This window comes from Cydia amplana, chromosome 26 (genome assembly GCF_948474715.1).
Source record: "Cydia amplana chromosome 26, ilCydAmpl1.1, whole genome shotgun sequence".
NCBI lineage: Eukaryota > Metazoa > Arthropoda > Insecta > Lepidoptera > Tortricidae > Cydia > Cydia amplana.
The window spans coordinates 7,772,643-7,790,791 of NC_086094.1; the positions used below are offsets into that span (position 1 = coordinate 7,772,643).

General features: G+C 44.1%; 1 protein-coding gene across 1 annotated transcript in view; it reads right to left on the reverse strand.

Annotated features, from left to right (window-relative positions):
• Positions 1-3,058: 3,058 nt before the first annotated feature.
• The window catches only part of LOC134660208 (uncharacterized), a 37,042-nt gene continuing 21,951 nt past the window's right edge, over positions 3,059-18,149 (reverse strand). Inside the window, exons 10-27 of the mRNA XM_063515933.1 lie at positions 17,648-17,763; positions 16,367-16,531; positions 13,754-13,912; positions 12,725-12,834; positions 12,222-12,345; positions 10,622-10,736; positions 9,465-9,688; positions 8,810-9,076; positions 8,640-8,750; positions 8,491-8,580; positions 8,342-8,431; positions 8,193-8,282; positions 8,044-8,133; positions 7,895-7,984; positions 7,725-7,835; positions 7,133-7,228; positions 5,432-5,559; positions 3,059-3,146 (exon numbers count right to left, since the gene is read on the reverse strand). Coding sequence (XP_063372003.1) covers positions 3,104-3,146; positions 5,432-5,559; positions 7,133-7,228; positions 7,725-7,835; positions 7,895-7,984; positions 8,044-8,133; positions 8,193-8,282; positions 8,342-8,431; positions 8,491-8,580; positions 8,640-8,750; positions 8,810-9,076; positions 9,465-9,688; positions 10,622-10,736; positions 12,222-12,345; positions 12,725-12,834; positions 13,754-13,912; positions 16,367-16,531; positions 17,648-17,763 — 2,219 coding nt within the window. The 3' untranslated portion in view covers positions 3,059-3,103. The remainder of the gene's footprint in view (positions 3,147-5,431; positions 5,560-7,132; positions 7,229-7,724; positions 7,836-7,894; positions 7,985-8,043; positions 8,134-8,192; positions 8,283-8,341; positions 8,432-8,490; positions 8,581-8,639; positions 8,751-8,809; positions 9,077-9,464; positions 9,689-10,621; positions 10,737-12,221; positions 12,346-12,724; positions 12,835-13,753; positions 13,913-16,366; positions 16,532-17,647; positions 17,764-18,149) is intronic.

Genomic DNA, 18,149 nt, shown 5'->3' on the forward strand with positions numbered 1-18,149 from the left:
TCTCATATTATTTATTTGTTTTATAGTGAATTTTTAGCAAATACCTATGCGATTTGAATTGAATTACCTTGTCAATAGTAAACAATCACATTCTATGGATATGGACATCACTAGTTTGGGCTTAGGAATGTCACGTAATAAAAGACAAGAAAGGATGTATACGGATGCAGCGCGATAGAAAGAGACTTTCTTAAAAGACGTCATCGAGTTTCAAGCGCTGTCAAATTTGATGAGACGCTTAAATTAAAATATTTTTTATCCAAATCTCTAAAAAATCGGCTTACCTGTGAAATGAAATGCCATTTTTTTGTACACCAGAGTTTTTAGTATTCTTGCCACACAATTTGACACAACAATAATGCATTTTTGATAGCAAAAACTTCTTCGAGCTACCGAAGTTTCTAGACCGAGCCCGGTCCGCCGACTGAAGTAAGCGGTGTAGGCGTGACTCGAAGATGGAGTAACGCTACCGTATGTGTGGCAGAGGGGTTAGCGCGACTATGCTATGTCTAGAGGCTGGATGGTCAGTGTACTAAACTAATACATATAAAATACTGCCCTTGTAAATTGACAAACGTGACTAAAGCTAAAGAAATGTCACGTCTAAAAATATCGATACGGAAAAAAATCCTAAAATATGTATATCTTAATATAAATGGGCCATAAGGTATAAGGTCATGTATACAAATTTTTGGCACTTTTTCCGTATCGATGTTTTTAGACGCGACTGTACAAATGTATTTTATCCTAAAAGCAAACATAAAAATAACATTAGTATTAGTGAGTTATGTACTTGTATTAATCCCTAGAACTAAAAATTCGAAAAATAAAAGTTTTTTCTACTTATAATACATAATCACTAATCAGGTTACTAGGAAATCAAACAAATAATCTTAAATTCTCTTCGATTGTCAATCTAAAATAAATCTAAGTATACCTTGGACGGTACGTGTGGAACCCTAGCTACGCTCCAAGTTCCATAAACCGCAAACATACAACATTTTAATGCAGTCATATAAGTTACATGAGTATTTATAAGCATCGTTTCACATCATTAAGCAAAAATAAATATTAATTAAGCAACTAAATGTGATTTTCCACCAGCGAAGGGTCCTTATCCTTGTTAGGCCCAAGGTCCTACTTATAGTACCTATCCAGTTCGATGTAATTTAAACCATGTTCAATTGGAACAGAGTTTCTTATGCTAGGTTTCGTTAAATTTTCAAACAACGCAAAATCAACTCTATTTCCTACAATTTAGTTTCAAATTTCAGTGACAAATTTTGCATGTTTCGTTTGTATGGCTGGTCCTTAGGAGGTTAAGGACCCTTTAGGCATGGAACGCCACAAATGTTGTTTGACATAATACAAATGTCAAATTAACTAATTTAGCCAATAACCAATAATAATCTTCATGTACCTATTGATGTTTTTGTTTTTAAAGTCTATTTTTTTATTCGGTAGACTGAAATGACAGTTAATAGTATGAAATGACATTTCATGTTCATACAATTAACTGTCATTTCAGTCTACCGAATAAAAAAATAGACTTTAGTCTCACTGGGTTATTATAATATAAAGGGGCCCACTGATTACCAGTCCGCCGGACGGTATCGGCCTCACAGTTGTTCGGAACTGTCAACTTTTTGTTCTAACTGACAGGCCGATACCATCCGGCGGACTGTTAATCAGTGGTACCTTAACAAACCACTTTGTTAGTAAATAAAAAAAAATTACTCATCCCTTTTGTTCTGGGTGCTAGTTCGTTTTATTTAGCATTAGAAAGAACTTGAAAGAAGGTAAGCGATTTTGACATGTCTTTTAATTGAAAAACACTTTTTAAAAATCAATAACTATTACTTATGAAAGCAGAAGACTATAAAAGATCGTATTAAATTCATAATTGTTAATTTGTTACATATTTGCTGTGACTTATTTTTAAAATGTGTTTTTCTATTAAAAGACACATCAAGATTGTTTACCTTATTTCTAATGCAAAAAAAAACAAATTATAGTACTAGTGTAAGACAAATACGGTATGATTATCTCTCTCATGTTTGAAATCAGACAGTCCCTGGCCAAACTAGATTTTAAACACAACTGTAATTATAATATAAAAACAAGTACAGTCAGCAGCAGAAGTTGCTAAGCGGGCGAGGTGTTCAAAATTACCTTGACACGCCTTTATTCTCTTAACACTAAAGTCGCGTCAAGATCATTTTGAACACCTCGCCCGCTTAGCAACTTCTGCTGCTGACTGTACTTAGGTCTAGGCCATGATTGAATCGCCAAATGCCTACTTAAGTCTTAAAATCGATTTGTTAAAATAAGACAGCAATACATATATTACTACGGTAGGTGAAAGGCGCCTACCATTGGTAGGGTGCCCAAAATAGGGTAGCTTAACTCTAGGTTTCATTAGGTTTAAGGTAGCACACCGACTGCGTGAGCCGTGCACGCACACGTCACGCAAGCGGTGTGCCGTCTCTCATACTAAACTGTACATTACAACGCGCACGTCAACTTCGACACAGAAACATCCGGTGTGCACGGTACTAATATTTTCACTAGTAAGTCAAGCTATTTCCATCAGTAGAAAAAAGCGGCAAATTTAAAAATGTACTGTTTAAGAAAATTTGAATATCTCGCCTTTTTCTACTAACTATGCGCCACTTGCACCATCCCACTAACCCGGGGTTAACTGGTTAAACCTTTAACCCAGTGTCAATGGTTACTCCAGTTTTAACCGGTTAACCCCGGGTTATAGTTCGTTTTTTTAGCATTAGAAAGAAGGTAAGCGATCTTGACATGTCTTTTAATTGAAAAACTTTAAAAATCAGTAACTTATACTTATGAAAGCAGAAGAATATAAATGATCGTATAAGATTCATAATTGTTACACATTTGCCGTGACTTATTTTTAAAACGTGTTTTTCAATTAAAAGACACATCAAGATTGTTTACCTTTTTTCTAATGCTAAAAAAAACGAAGTATAGTGGTGCAATGTGGCCCTAAGATTATAATTTAAGTGTAATCACTGAATCATGGTCATATTTTATTTATTAACCATTTGTATAGATGCCGAGTAAGGTGAGATGTCGTTCAGGGCACGTAGGGGAAGATTTGCGTGATGCGACCGATCGCTCTGAAATAACAAAATTAATGTTAAAAACTTATACAAACTCTACATTCTACACTCAATATACCCGCGTGTATGGTATTCTGGCCCTATAGAGTGAAGCTTGGACAAACAATAACCTTGGCCACACACCTCAGAACCACTTCCTCACAGAAAGAGCCTGAACCACTATAATTACTTTCGTCTAAAACCGGACAATTGCGTCGAACTCGCCCACCGAGGGTTCCGTACCTTTTAAGTATTTATTGTTATAGCGGCAACAGAAATACGGTTCGTGAGTTACAGCCCGGTGACAGATGGACAGAGGGGTCTTAGTAATAGGGTCCCGTTTTGAACCTTTGGGTACGGAAACCTAATAAATTATTAAGCGTGTATACATATTTATGGCACTATCTCCGTATCGATGTTTTTAGACGTGCCTGTACGAAATTGATACAAAATCGGTATGGTTAGGCGATAAAACGTCCAGTATAATTTTAATGGGGTACCTTTGTTTCACATAAAGTCACAATGTATTGTTTGTCATATTATCATTAGTCCTAAAATTGCGACCGTTAAATTTTCAGGATTTTCGCAAGGTTATCCTATAGATAGGTTAGGTTTGTTTTATGGCAATCCTGAAAAGTGACGCTTTTCTGAACCAAATCAATTATGACAAACAAAAATGCGGCCAAACAATACATTATGACTTAAAACTTTTTGGGAAAGAATTGAGTATTTTCCTACTAGTCAAATCAGCTTCTTTTTTAGAACTGTCAAAAGGATTTGCCAATATGGAATTTATATGAAAACGTGTGTAGTGACGTCACGGTCAACTCGCCTACTTTTTATATTTCTATCTAATTTATTAAATAGAAATTGTGTTTAAAAACAACCGCATCTATGTTTTTCTAATAATTATCTGGTGCTTTATTTCGTGCACGGTGTGAAATAATTTATTTTAATTAGAGGAAAGTACCCAATAGAGACCCAATTTGATATGTAGAGTATAGGAGCGGGCGGGTGATATTGTGTAGAGTATATGTAGAGTATAGGAGCACGGCGGGTGGGTGTGATTAGAGATGCAACGGATAGTTGTTTGGCCGGATACCGGATATCCGGCCTGGACATTGGCCGAATATCCGGTATTCGGCCAGCGGAACTATACCTATATTTTGAGTTTTGCAGGTGCGCGTCGTGCAGGTTCCGACCTGTTTCGTAGTGAACGTTCGCGCGGACACATTTCTAGGATCGTAACGAGTTTTATGTATGTATGTATGTATGTCACTTTATTGCACATAAACAGGTTTACATAAAACGGACAAAAACAAAACAAAAATAAGAATGTTATGTACAAAGGCCAACTTATCCCTAAAAGGGATCTCTTCCAGCTAACCTTTGAGAAAATGCGAAAGGATCAAACACTAACAGGTGAAAGACAATTTAATATGGACAAATAGCAATATGAGAATTTTGGATACACATAAAGGAAGACGAGAGCAATAAATAAAGAGAAAACCAGTACTACCTACTCATAAATACGCATAAACTATAAACATACTTATACATATATAAACCTATATACACATATACATACACGTATACATAAACATACCGCTGTTTACTAACTATCATGTCATTACGTAGTAAGTTCGTTTATAGTTCCAAGTGCGCGCGCGTATAAGTGTATTGTCAAGTATTGTGTGACATTGGTTACGTATTCATTTCTATCTACTGTGTCGTTACATTATGACCGTGACTGTTTTTTAGATTCCATTTTTTACCCCAAAATGTGTTAATGTTACTATCCGGTATCCGGTGTCTACACTACCTTACGAAGGTCGATGATATCGTAAAGTATGTGAAAGTAAAAACCGGATTCATCCTGAGGGTCGCGAAGTTGGAATCTCGACACAATGCGAATTTTAATTCGTTTGTGGTGACCGTTCCGACTGAACATCTAGCGACCTTCACCAAGGAGTTTTGGCCGAAGGGTGTCAAGTTTCGGCGGTTCCGCGGCCGGTTCCCTGACACTGCGGGGTTTTTTAGTGTTTAGTTATATTTTTATAATATGTATGCTAGTTTTAAGGTATTTATGTATGGGCCACTAGTTGCCTGAAATAAACGATTTCATTCATTCATCCGGCCGGATAGTAGGTCACTATCCGGTATCCGGCCGGATACTAAAATAACTATACTAAAATAATCTTTGACTTGTAACCTAATGTTATTAATAAATTTCCATTTTCATTTTCATAACGGCCGGATACCGGATAGTAACCGGATATCCGGTGCATCTCTAGGCGTGGTACCTGGTGCCGCCGCCGGCCGCCAGCAGCAGCCTGCGCCCGCGCACGAGGTGCTCCGGGCAGCGCAGGAACCGGAACAGCGCCGGCGCGGACTCGCCGCAGCGGAGCGACGCGGCGTGAGACATTATACCCTGGACACACAAATACAACTATATTTATATGACCAACTGGTCAAACCAAATTTGTCAGTAAATAAGAAGAAAAAAAGCGGCCAAGTGCGAGTCGGACTCGCCCATGAAGGGTTCCGTATTTAGGCGATTTATGACGTATTAAAAAAAACTACTTACTAGATCTCGTTCAAACCAATTTTCGGTGGAAGTTTACATGGTAATGTACATCGTATATTTTTTTTAGTTTTATCATTCTCTTATTTTAGAAGTTACAGGGGGGGGGACACACATTTTACCACTTTGGAAGTGTCTCTCGCGCAAACTATTCAGTTTAGAAAAAAATGATATTAGAAACCTTAATATCATTTTTGAAGACCTATCCATAGATACCCCACACGTTGGGTTTGATGAAAAAAAAATTTTTGAGTTTCAGTTCTAAGTATGGGGAACCCCAAAAATTTATTGTTTTTTTTTCTATTTTTGTGTGAAAATCTTAATGCGGTTCACATAATACATCTACTTACCAAGTTTCAACAGTATAGTTCTTATAGTTTCGGAGAAAAGTGACTGTGACATACGGACGGACAGACAGACAGACATGACGAATCTATAAGGGTTCCGTTTTTTGCCATTTGGCTACGGAACCCTAAAAAAGATGGTTGTATGTAAAGTCGGTTTACGGACGATAATTATGCGTGATAACGTCATATGAAAACATTGATGAAAAATTGCATACTTTTATTTAACGTTACCATGGAGATCTGTCCACAACGTTACCATGGAGATCTGTCCACAACGCGATACTTTTTCGTGCATGCTATCGGTGTTCATCGATTTATAAGACGTTGTCACGTCAAAAAAACCGGCCCAGTGCGAGTCGGACTCGCGTTCCAAGGCTTCCGTACATTAAGTCAGACTCACGCTTGACTGCATTTCTAATAGGTTTTCCTGTCATCTGTATGTAAATAACTATATAGTGTATTTTTTTCAAAAAGTTAGACCCAGTAGTTTCGGAGACGCACGCTATAAGGGTTCCGTTTTTTTCCTTTTGAGCAGGGATGTTGCGAACATCCGCAACCGCGGAACTTCCGCATTATTTTCGACATCCGCATCTGCATCCGCATCCGCATAAAATCGATGCGGAGCTTATGCGGATGCGGATGTCGAACAAGTCGGTACAGGAACGTCTTAGCGGCGGCGTAAGTGCTGGGTAATTTCGTCATTACCTATAACGAAATCGTCTAGATCCAGAAAAGTCGGCCAAGTTACTGTTTATTAAATATAACGCACCTATATTCTTGCTCAAATACTAAACGTTTCGTTTTTTTTAAATAAAAAAATACTAAAAATTTAATATTTGACGTTTTCTAAGTACCTAATCGTGACATCCGCATCCGCGGATGTGAGCCTTTAAATATCCGCATCCGCTTCCGCGGATGTCAAAAAATCTACATCCGCAACATGCCTGCTTTTGAGGTACGGAACCCTAAAAACTAAACTAATCCTTTTCTTTTGGATGATGGTACTATAAATAAATATACTGGTTAAATATTGCAGGTTACTAGTACTGGAATATAGTTAGGTTTTACGGTACCTCGATGATGGCGGTTTGGCGCACGTTCCCGACGTGCACGGTGCATTGGAACCCGGGCGAGATGGCTGTAGAGTGCCGCAGCACGTGTATAGTAGCCTGGGAACAATATATGACCAAGTAAAGTTCAGTTGCACCAACCACAAGTAACGGACTTAAGAAAACGGAACTATGAAATTTGCCATACTATAAAATTAAGAAAACGTTTCAATGATGACGGATTATTTTGGTGCAACCGACCCTAAAACTAAATACTTCAAAGCCACTTTTAAAATAAGAATTGAGACACTTATTCGTGACAATCACAAACATGCACGTGCACTCCTTGTCGGACACGTATATGTCCTGTGTGTAGGACATATTGTCCTGTGTGTAGGACATATGGTCCTGTGTGTAGGACATATTGTCCTGTGTGTAGGACATATTGTCCTGTGTGTAGGTCTCACCTGGAAGTACATGCAGCCCCGCGGGTCACTAGGGTCCTCTAGCAGCACCTCGTCGCGGCACGTGCACTCCTCGTCGGACACGTATATGTCCTGTGTGTAGGACATATTGTCCTGTATGTAGGACGTATTGTCCTGTGTGTAGGTCTCACCTGGAAGTACATGCAGCCCCGCGGGTCGCTCGGGTCCTCTAGCAGCACCTCGTCGCGGCACGTGCACTCCTCGTCGGACACGTATATGTCCTGTTTGTAGGACATATTGTCCTGTGTGTAGGACATATTGTCCTGTGTGTAGGACATATTGTCCTGTGTGTAGGTCTCACCTGGAAGTACATGCAGCCCCGCGGGTCGCTCGGGTCCTCTAGCAGCACCTCGTCGCGGCACGTGCACTCCTCGTCGGACACGTATATGTCCTGTGTGTAGGACATATTGTCTTGTGTGTAGGACATATTGTCCTGTGTGTAGGTCTCACCTGGAAGTACATGCAGCCCCGCGGGTCACTAGGGTCCTCTAGCAGCACCTCGTCGCGGCACGTGCACTCCTCGTCGGACACGTATATGTCCTGTGTGTAGGACATATTGTCTTGTATGTAGGACATATTGTCCTGTTTGTAGGTCTCACCTGGAAGTACATGCAGCCCCGCGGGTCGCTCGGGTCCTCTAGCAGCACCTCGTCGCGGCACGTGCACTCCTCGTCGGACACGTATATGTCCTGTGTGTAGGACATATTGTCCTATGTGTAGGACATATTGTCCTGTGTGTAGGTCTCACCTGGAAGTACATGCAGCCCCGCGGGTCACTAGGGTCCTCTAGCAGCACCTCGTCGCGGCACGTGCACTCCTCGTCGGACACGTATATGTCCTGTGTGTAGGACATATTGTCTTGTGTGTAGGACATATTGTCCTGTTTGTAGGTCTCACCTGGAAGTACATGCAGCCCCGCGGGTCACTAGGGTCCTCTAGCAGCACCTCGTCGCGGCACGTGCACTCCTCGTCGGACACGTATATGTCCTGTGTGTAGGACATATTGTCTTGTGTGTAGGACATATTGTCCTGTTTGTAGGTCTCACCTGGAAGTACATGCAGCCCCGCGGGTCGCTCGGGTCCTCTAGCAGCACCTCGTCGCGGCACGTGCACTCCTCGTCGGACACGTATATGTCCTGTTTGTAGGACATATTGTCCTGTGTGTAGGACATATTGTCCTGTGTGTAGGACATATTGTCCTGTGTGTAGGTCTCACCTGGAAGTACATGCAGCCCCGCGGGTCGCTCGGGTCCTCTAGCAGCACCTCGTCGCGGCACGTGCACTCCTCGTCGGACACGTATATGTCCTGTGTGGAGGACATATTGTCCTGTGTGTAGGACGTATTGTCCTGTGTGTAGGACGTATTGTCCTGTGTGTAGGACGCGTCATTCGTGAGGGACAGCTCGGTCTCGCCTAGCTCCTGGTACACGTTGCGGTTTTTATGCTTCTTGTGTTTCGGCTGGTTTTGGAGGATCTCGTTCACCTGTGGATTGAGAATGTATTAGTTGCAGAGTTTATAAGTGGGTCGATTTTTTTTTCGTTAGATCTACATAGATAAAATTTGCCCATTTACCAGGTATCATTATGAAATCACAACTAGTCCCGAAAAAATGTTAGAATGTAATTTTCCGTACCATAGTAAATAACATATTTTTTTCGTAACTCTGTAATTTGTATAAAAAAATAATAACGTTTATCCCTTGTTTCTAGATTCAAGTGTCTTAAAGGGCCTCTGCGCTGTTGGCTTCGGCCCCACGCACGCCTCCCAAAGTTCCGGGACCCCACGGTCCCGAGATATGGACAAGGCATATAAATAATAATAATAAACAAATATAACGTCACAAGATTGTCGGTCGCAACTGAAAACTTACCTTACTCTTTTTACACTTCCCGGGCGGGCACCCGCCGAACGTCGGCCTCTGGCCTCGCCTCGGCTCGGGGGCCGCGAGCAGCACCATGCCGGGGCGGAGGCCGGGCGTGAGGCCCGCGAGGCCGAGCGAGGCCGACTGGCCGGCGCGCACGCGGCCGCACGGCACGCGGTTGCGGTAGATACTTTTAACCGAGATGGGGACGAACTCGCCCGTGTCCAGGGGGCCTGAGGGGGGGGGGGGGGGCGAAATAATAGAGAATATTTCACACGTATTATTGAGTCTAATAAACGTTCGATATGTTTCTATATAATTTTCGAAGACCTTCTCGGAGAAACGACTTAACTGGTAAATGGGTCGAAAAATATCGACCGTTAATTCGACATAATAAGACGTGAGTAACCCATTTTAAATAATTTTGATAGGTTTCACAGTGGGTTCGGACTCAATAATCAAGTTTTTAGATTAGTAGAGTTAGATCAGTCTGCAACGATTCTGATAGCACACGCAGTGCAAGTGTTGTTTTAAACGTGAAACTTCTATGAAATTATGACGTAAAAATAACACTTGCACTGCGTATGCTATCTATGTTTGGTAATTTTAATAAAATGTCGAAGTTGTTTATGGTTATTAAGTTTCAAATGTAATTATTTTTAGGATGCCTTCATGGATTTGCATGCTGTTGTATACAGCCGAAAAGGTGAATCATCAATCAACCTACTATTTATAAAAATAAATAAATATAAATATTAATGGACACTTTTACACAAATTGACTAAGCCCCACGGTAAGCTCAAGAAGGCTTGTGTTGTGGGTACTCAGACAACGATCGATATAATATACAAATACTTAAATACATAGAAAAGAACCATGACTCAGGAACAAATATCTGTGCTCATCACACAAATGCCCTTACTGGGATTCGAACCCAGGACCGCGGCTTCACAGGCAGGGTCACTACCCACTAGGCCAGACCGGTCGTCAACCTATAAATGACTTTCTGTACTGTGTTAGGTTTTAAGTGAATAAAGTGAATACGAGCCAATAAAAAAAAAACGGTTAAGACTTATAAACGTTACCCTTTTTTTGCAAATAAATTATTGTTTGTCTATCAAAATAGTTGCAGAGTTAACTTGGTCTAACTCTGTTACTGTACACACCTAGGATGAGGTTGTCTCCCTCGTGCAGCGTGCCGCGCGCCAGCAGCCCGCCCACGACGGGCCCCGGCGACTCGCCCACGTGGAAGATCTCGTCGATTTGGAACTCGCACGTCTCCTGTAAAAGGGGAGGGTGTTACAATTGGGATGATGACACATGTTGAATTTTATAAAAATCTATTAAAATAGATAGTAAACGAGCAATTTATCACAATAATGTGGATATTAAAATAAAATATTGAAAAATTACATAAATACAGGACCTGAAAGATTCAAAATTTAAGTTTTTTTTTAACTTCCAAAAACGATAAAAGTAAGGGTACCATTCGATTCCTTACATTTCATCCACAAAAATATTGTATAGCAACTGTATACATAAACGCAATATTTCACCGACAAAACGCAATTTTCTTGTTTTGTCCATACTACAAGATGGGCTCCCGGAGACCTTGACGTCACGGCCTCTGGCCGTTTTGTATAGGGCATTTCGCGAGTGAAGTGCGACTGTCGGCCTTTGACTACAATTTCTGACTTTTGTGTTACTTTAATGCAATGGGTCCCATATAGACATTTGATCCTAAAAACAAACCCGATTGATTGATACCATAAATGAAAATTAGTCATGTAGCCTATTGGTGCCGTGACCAGGATTATTATTACACGGAATTTAATACATGTATTTTACAATTATACAAATCCTCTTTATTGCACAACCTCAATAAAACATTTACAGAGAGACACACATACATAAATACACGAGGTAACAATAGGCGGTCTTATGGCTAAAGAGCGATCTCTTCCAGACAACCTTTGGGTAGTGGAGAAGTGATAATATTAATTAAACTATTTATCAGCATTTTTATTACAATTATTATAGGCACATTCATAAGCTGCGACGCTCATACGTAACACCGCTCACCGGCTCCGTGCAACCGCGTTAGCGGACTCCCGGTTGACTTACTATTTTCGCCTTTGTACATTGTATACTTTCTATTTAATTGTATCTTATGTTACAATAAAGTGTTTACATACATATATACTCACTATTTTCTTATTTTTTTATTTTCTTTTATTAGTCCTTTAATTTTAAGTTTTTCATTTGATATTCGCACGTCAGAAAACTGCGAATAAACCATTTGTATTTAACGTGAATGGGCTACAGACCAGCTATCATGCTCGTATTTTTATCACCTGTCATACCATGCGTCATTTTCGCACTTACATATTTGTTAGAACGTGACAGCCATGGTGACAAATGATAAAGAGCCGGCCATCTTAGCCCTACCATAGAGAAATATAGTAAGACAAGAGTGCTCAATCCATACATCAGTTCAGACTATTAATTTCAGTGTCCACATCTAGCATCGAGTAGCGGAACTATCAGTACTGCTACTTGACAATAGATGTAGCACCGACCGGAAAGTCTTATCTCAACAGCATAAGAGTTTCCGGTCGGTGCTACATCTATTGTCAAGTAGCAGTAATGATAGTTCCGCTACTCGATGCTAGATGCTATTAGTCTTTTTGGTATTAAAACTGATGTATGGAGTGAGCACTCTATGTATTGTTTTCTCTATGGCCCTACAGAGGAGAGTACACGTACGTGGTCGGCGGGAGGCAGGTCGGTGGCGGGCGGCTGCAGCGCGAGCAGGTAGGCGTGCAGCGCGTTCAGCCCCGCGCCCTTCACGCAGCTCACCGGGAACACCGGGATCTGCTCCGTCGTCGGCCTAACATCATAATAAAAGATAAAAGATAGTTTATTCAAGTAGGCATATTACAATGCGCTTATGAACGTCAAATAAAGCTATACCGGCTCCATAATAAATCCCTCCAAAAATAAAGATTTTCATCGATTTTTAACAAGTTTTGAATAGTATCTCCTACATTTGCACTACAGATAGAATTATAAGACAAACGGCTATCGGTTCTTCAATCTTTTATCTCCATTTTGGTCTACCTTTTGGCCAGAAAACCAGTTTTTTGGCCACAAACAGATAGCTAAGGGATTCAGATCGAAGGTCATTGGGGCACGGGTTCCACACAGGGCAAGTATCGCCACAGAGTAAATAATACAGACAGAGAGACCAGCGCGACACAAGCACTTACTCGTCGTCGCTGTCATCCGGATGGTCGATGCCGTCAATCGTGTCGAGGATGAGCCTCTGCGGCCCCACGCAGTTGCGCGCCATGTTCTCGTCAGTAATCAGAAGTGGTTTCTGTAAAGTAAATCATTTATTACACAAATATCATTACATCTACAATAGGGAGTATTACTGCAATGTTTTGCCGCCAGAGTGCAGCACTAGCGCCTTTAGTATACCATAGAGTAACTTATACATACTATGCCTTAAACTGTTTTTTGACAAGTTTTCACAGTCAAATATGACATTGATACATCAAGGCGGTTTGTTTACAAAGGGCCTACCGGGAAACGCGAAATCGAAACTCAGCTATCTGCCTCTTCATCGCTCGAATATGCGTAGAGAGGTTAGATAACAACATTTCGACTCTCTCGTTTGCAGTAGACCCTTAGATTGTGATTTATTGTGGGAGTGGCGCCCCCTACGCAGAGTTTAGCGTAATATTCCCTATTCTATATGAAAAATTAGAAAGAAATCTGACGCGTATCGTGCGCGGCGCGTCATCGTGAACCTGGTCGGAGCAATAAAGTTTAATTTATACTTGGTCAACCAGATCTTGACAGTAGAAAATGGCGGCAAATTTGAAAAATGTAGGCGCGAAGGGATATCGTCCCATAGAAAATTTGAATTTCGCGCCTTTTTTTACTGACAACCAGTGGTTGACCAGCTATAAATAAATAATAAATACCTTGTTGGCGGCGGCCAGTATGTCCCGCAGCCGCGTCAGCAGGGGCTGCAGGGCTGCCAGCTCGCACTTGCTGACCACGCAGAAGAAGGGCAGCGCCAGCGCCAGCAGCAGCCCTATGTGCTGCCCGGTGCTGCCGGCCCTGTCACACACTAGTACCTTGTTGGCGGCGGCCAGTATGCCCTGCAGCCGCGTCAGCAGGGGCTGCAGGGCTGCCAGCTCGCACTTGCTGACCACGCAGAAGAAGGGCAGCGCCAGCAGCAGCCCTATGTGCTGCCCGGTGCTGCCGGCCCTGTCACACACTAGTACCTTGTTGGCGGCGGCCAGTATGCCCTGCAGCCGCGTCAGCAGGGGCTGCAGGGCTGCCAGCTCGCACTTGCTGACCACGCAGAAGAAGGGCAGCGCCAGCGCCAGCAGCAGCCCTATGTGCTCCTCCGTTATGCGGGTGATGCCGGCCGTCGCTGAGATCTGCGGAAACAAGGTTGGTAGGTTGGTCAATCAACTATTTCTTGTTGTTATTCTGTCCCATCAGCGAGGAGACAATAGTAGCATAGATTGTTAGAACTGCTGTACCATGTTCTACTAACATGCTCAGTACGGATATAATGGTCGTTCTTGTCTACGTGACAGCGTGATAAAACGGTGTCCGTCACTTTCTTTCCCACGGTGTTAAACAGTGACAGTTATTTTATCACGTGGATAAAGATGGATAAAGCTATCCATAATAGGCTGGCAGTAGATGTCCCATTATGGAAAGGTCTTATAACTAACATACAATGCAAGTTTGGTTCATTTAAATACGAAAAACCTAGAATTTTAAGAGTGACTCAGGAGACCGTAACCATAGCAACGTGTGACAAGAAAAAGTTGATTAACCCAGGTAGTTTTTACAAGCTTTTTATTAACTTGCAATGTACCTATATATAACTATAGTTGGTCAAACCAATTTGTCAGTCAGTAAGAGCCAGGAAAACTATACTCATCCTTTTCCTTTGCGTGCTAGTACTAGTGTAAGACAAAGATAGTATGATTCTCTCTATGTTTGTACAAGTACATGCGGCCCACAACAATTTTAGTGTCTAGCCATAGTAGTTGCCGCACACCGCTACGGAACGGACGCCTGCTCGCGCTTGCGCCACCTAGCGGTCATATCTGTCGTAATAGACGCGTCATGTTAGAGAGTGAATCTTCTGTAGCTAGTACTATTTATTCTGTGCATATACTCACCACGAGCATGGCGTAGTGCGCGCAGTACCCCGTGAGCCCGTGCAGTGTCGTGCGCTGGTACTTGCCGTGTCCCAGGTCTAGGACACCTGCAGCTTGGACACATGTATACTCACCACGAGCATGGCGTAGTGCGGGCAGTACCCCGTGAGTCCGTGCAGTGTCGTGCGCTGGTACTTGCTGTGTCCCAGGTCTAGGACACCTGCAGCTTGGACACATGTATACTCACCACGAGCATGGCGTAGTGCGGGCAGTACCCCGTGAGCCCGTGCAGTGTCGTGCGCTGGTACTTGCCGTGTCCCAGGTCTAGGACACCTGCAGCTTGGACACATGTATACTCACCACGAGCATGGCGTAGTGCGGGCAGTACCCCGTGAGTCCGTGCAGTGTCGTGCGCTGGTACTTGCTGTGTCCCAGGTCTAGGACACCTGCAGCTTGGACACATGTATACTCACCACGAGCATGGCGTAGTGCGGGCAGTACCCCGTGAGTCCGTGCAGTGTCGTGCGCTGGTACTTGCCGTGTCCCAGGTCTAGGACACCTGCAGCTTGGACACATGTATACTCACCACGAGCATGGCGTAGTGCGGGCAGTACCCCGTGAGTCCGTGCAGTGTCGTGCGCTGGTACTTGCTGTGTCCCAGGTCTAGGACACCTGCAGCTTGGACACATGTATACTCACCACGAGCATGGCGTAGTGCGGGCAGTACCCCGTGAGCCCGTGCAGTGTCGTGCGCTGGTACTTGCCGTGTCCCAGGTCTAGGACACCTGCAGCTTGGACACATGTACACTCACCACGAGCATGGCGTAGTGCGGGCAGTACCCCGTGAGCCCGTGCAGTGTCGTGCGCTGGTACTTGCCGTGTCCCAGGTCTAGGACACCTGCAGCTTGGACACATGTATACTCACCACGAGCATGGCGTAGTGCGGGCAGTACCCCGTGAGCCCGTGCAGTGTCGTGCGCTGGTACTTGCCGTGTCCCAGGTCTAGGACACCTGCAGCTTGGACACATGTATACTCACCACGAGCATGGCGTAGTGCGGGCAGTACCCCGTGAGTCCGTGCAGTGTCGTGCGCTGGTACTTGCCGTGTCCCAGGTCTAGGACACCTGCAGCTTGGACACATGTATACTCACCACGAGCATGGCGTAGTGCGGGCAGTACCCCGTGAGCCCGTGCAGTGTCGTGCGCTGGTACTTGCTGTGTCCCAGGTCTAGGACACCTGCAGCTTGGACACATGTATACTCACCACGAGCATGGCGTAGTGCGAGCAGTACCCCGTGAGTCCGTGCAGTGTCGTGCGCTGGTACTTGCCGTGTCCCAGGTCTAGGACACCTGCAGCTTGGACACCTGTACACTCACCACGAGCATGGCGTAGTGCGGGCAGTACCCCGTGAGCCCGTGCAGTGTCGTGCGCTGGTACTTGCCGTGTCCCAGGTCTAGGACACCTGCAGCTTGGACACATGTACACTCACCACGAGCATGGCGTAGTGCGGGCAGTACCCCGTGAGCCCGTGCAGTGTCGTGCGCTGGTACTTGCTGTGTCCCAGGTCTAGGACACCTGCAGCTTGGACACATGTATACTCACCACGAGCATGGCGTAGTGCGGGCAGTACCCCGTGAGCCCGTGCAGTGTCGTGCGCTGGTACTTGCTGTGTCCCAGGTCTAGGACACCTGCAGCTTGGACACATGTATACTCACCACGAGCATGGCGTAGTGCGGGCAGTACCCCGTGAGCCCGTGCAGTGTCGTGCGCTGGTACTTGCTGTGCCCGGCGAGGTCGAGGAACGACACCAGCTTGGAGCTTCGCTCGCCTATCCTTTCCGCTGTCATCAGTTCGGAACAACCGTAGTTTACCACGTTGCCCTGTAGAACAAAAAAATACATCATCACATTACATTATTATACATCATTCATACACAATAGCATGTCAGAACATTATATGAGGTGTATTGAAGTAACTAGGAAAGCGGGATATTTTTGAAAATGGCAAATATCCATAAAACCAGTAATGCTGCTACACTAGAAACTGATTCTGGTTTAATAGATATTTGCCATTTTCAAAATTATCCCGCTTTCGACGTTACCCCATCTAGCAAGATTTTTTTCAAATCGTCAGATAGAAACCTAATTTTAAGCTTCAGTCAGTGCAACTTATTAATGCAATTAATAAGAGTATTCTTAATAGATACAAAATTGAGGCGGGCACTTCCACGCCCGTTGTAGAGTTCGTTTAGCGAGACGAGGCAGGCAACCCTCCCACCGAGTTATAAATCAGATATGTGTTCACCTGAGCATCGAACCCCAGTATCTCGTGGCTGAGTGACGATGTCCGGCCACTCTTCACTTCGTGCAGATGGCGGAACATGTTGAGGCGAGCGCTCCCCCGCCCGTTGTCGAGCTCGTATAGCGAGACGAGGCAGGCAACCCTCCCACCGAGTTATAAATCAGATATGTGTTCACCTGAGCATCGAACCCCAGTATCTCGTGGCTGAGTGACGATGTCCGGCCACTCTTCACTTCGTGCAGATGGCGGAACATGTTGAGGCGAGCGCTCCCCCGCCCGTTGTCGAGCTCGTATAGCGAGACGAGGCAGGCAACCCTCCCACCGAGTTATAAATCAGATATGTGTTCACCTGAGCATCGAACCCCAGTATCTCGTGGCTGAGTGACGATGTCCGGCCACTTTTCACTTCGTGCAGATGGCGGAACATGTTGAGGCGAGCGCTCCCCCGCCCGTTGTCGAGCTCGTATAGCGAGACGAGGCAGGCAACCCTCCCACCGAGTTATAAATCAGATATGTGTTCACCTGAGCATCGAACCCCAGTATCTCGTGGCTGAGTGACGATGTCCGGCCACTTTTCACTTCGTGCAGATGGCGGAACATGTTGAGGCGAGCGCTCCCCCGCCCGTTGTCGAGCTCGTATAGCGAGACGAGGCAGGCAACCCTCCCACCGAGTTATAAATCAGATATGTGTTCACCTGAGCATCGAACCCCAGTATCTCGTGGCTGAGTGACGATGTCCGGCCACTTTTCACTTCGTGCAGATGGCGGAACATGTTGAGGCGAGCGCTGCCCCGCCCGTTGTCCAGTTCACCTGTTCAAAAGATATAATTTCATTATTGTTTTCCATCGTATTTTCTCGCGACACATGTGACATCTAGTGTCGAGTAGCAGTACTGATAGTTCTACTACATAATAATAATAAAATGACGTTAGATGTAGACTACGAAAATAATAGTCGTTTTGGTAACTGATGTATGGAGTCTGGAGTGAGCACTCTATGTCTGCTTAATTCTCTTTGCCACGGCGGCGCAGACTGACATACTTCAGGGGCCCGTTTCTCAAAAGCTTGTAACTTGTAATACAAGCGGATGTCACTTTTTGACAGCTTTTGTTAGAAAGAGACTTCCACTTGTATTACAAGTTACAAGCTTTTGAGAGACGGGTCCCTGGTATAGTACCAATTCAAAGTCAGCCGCA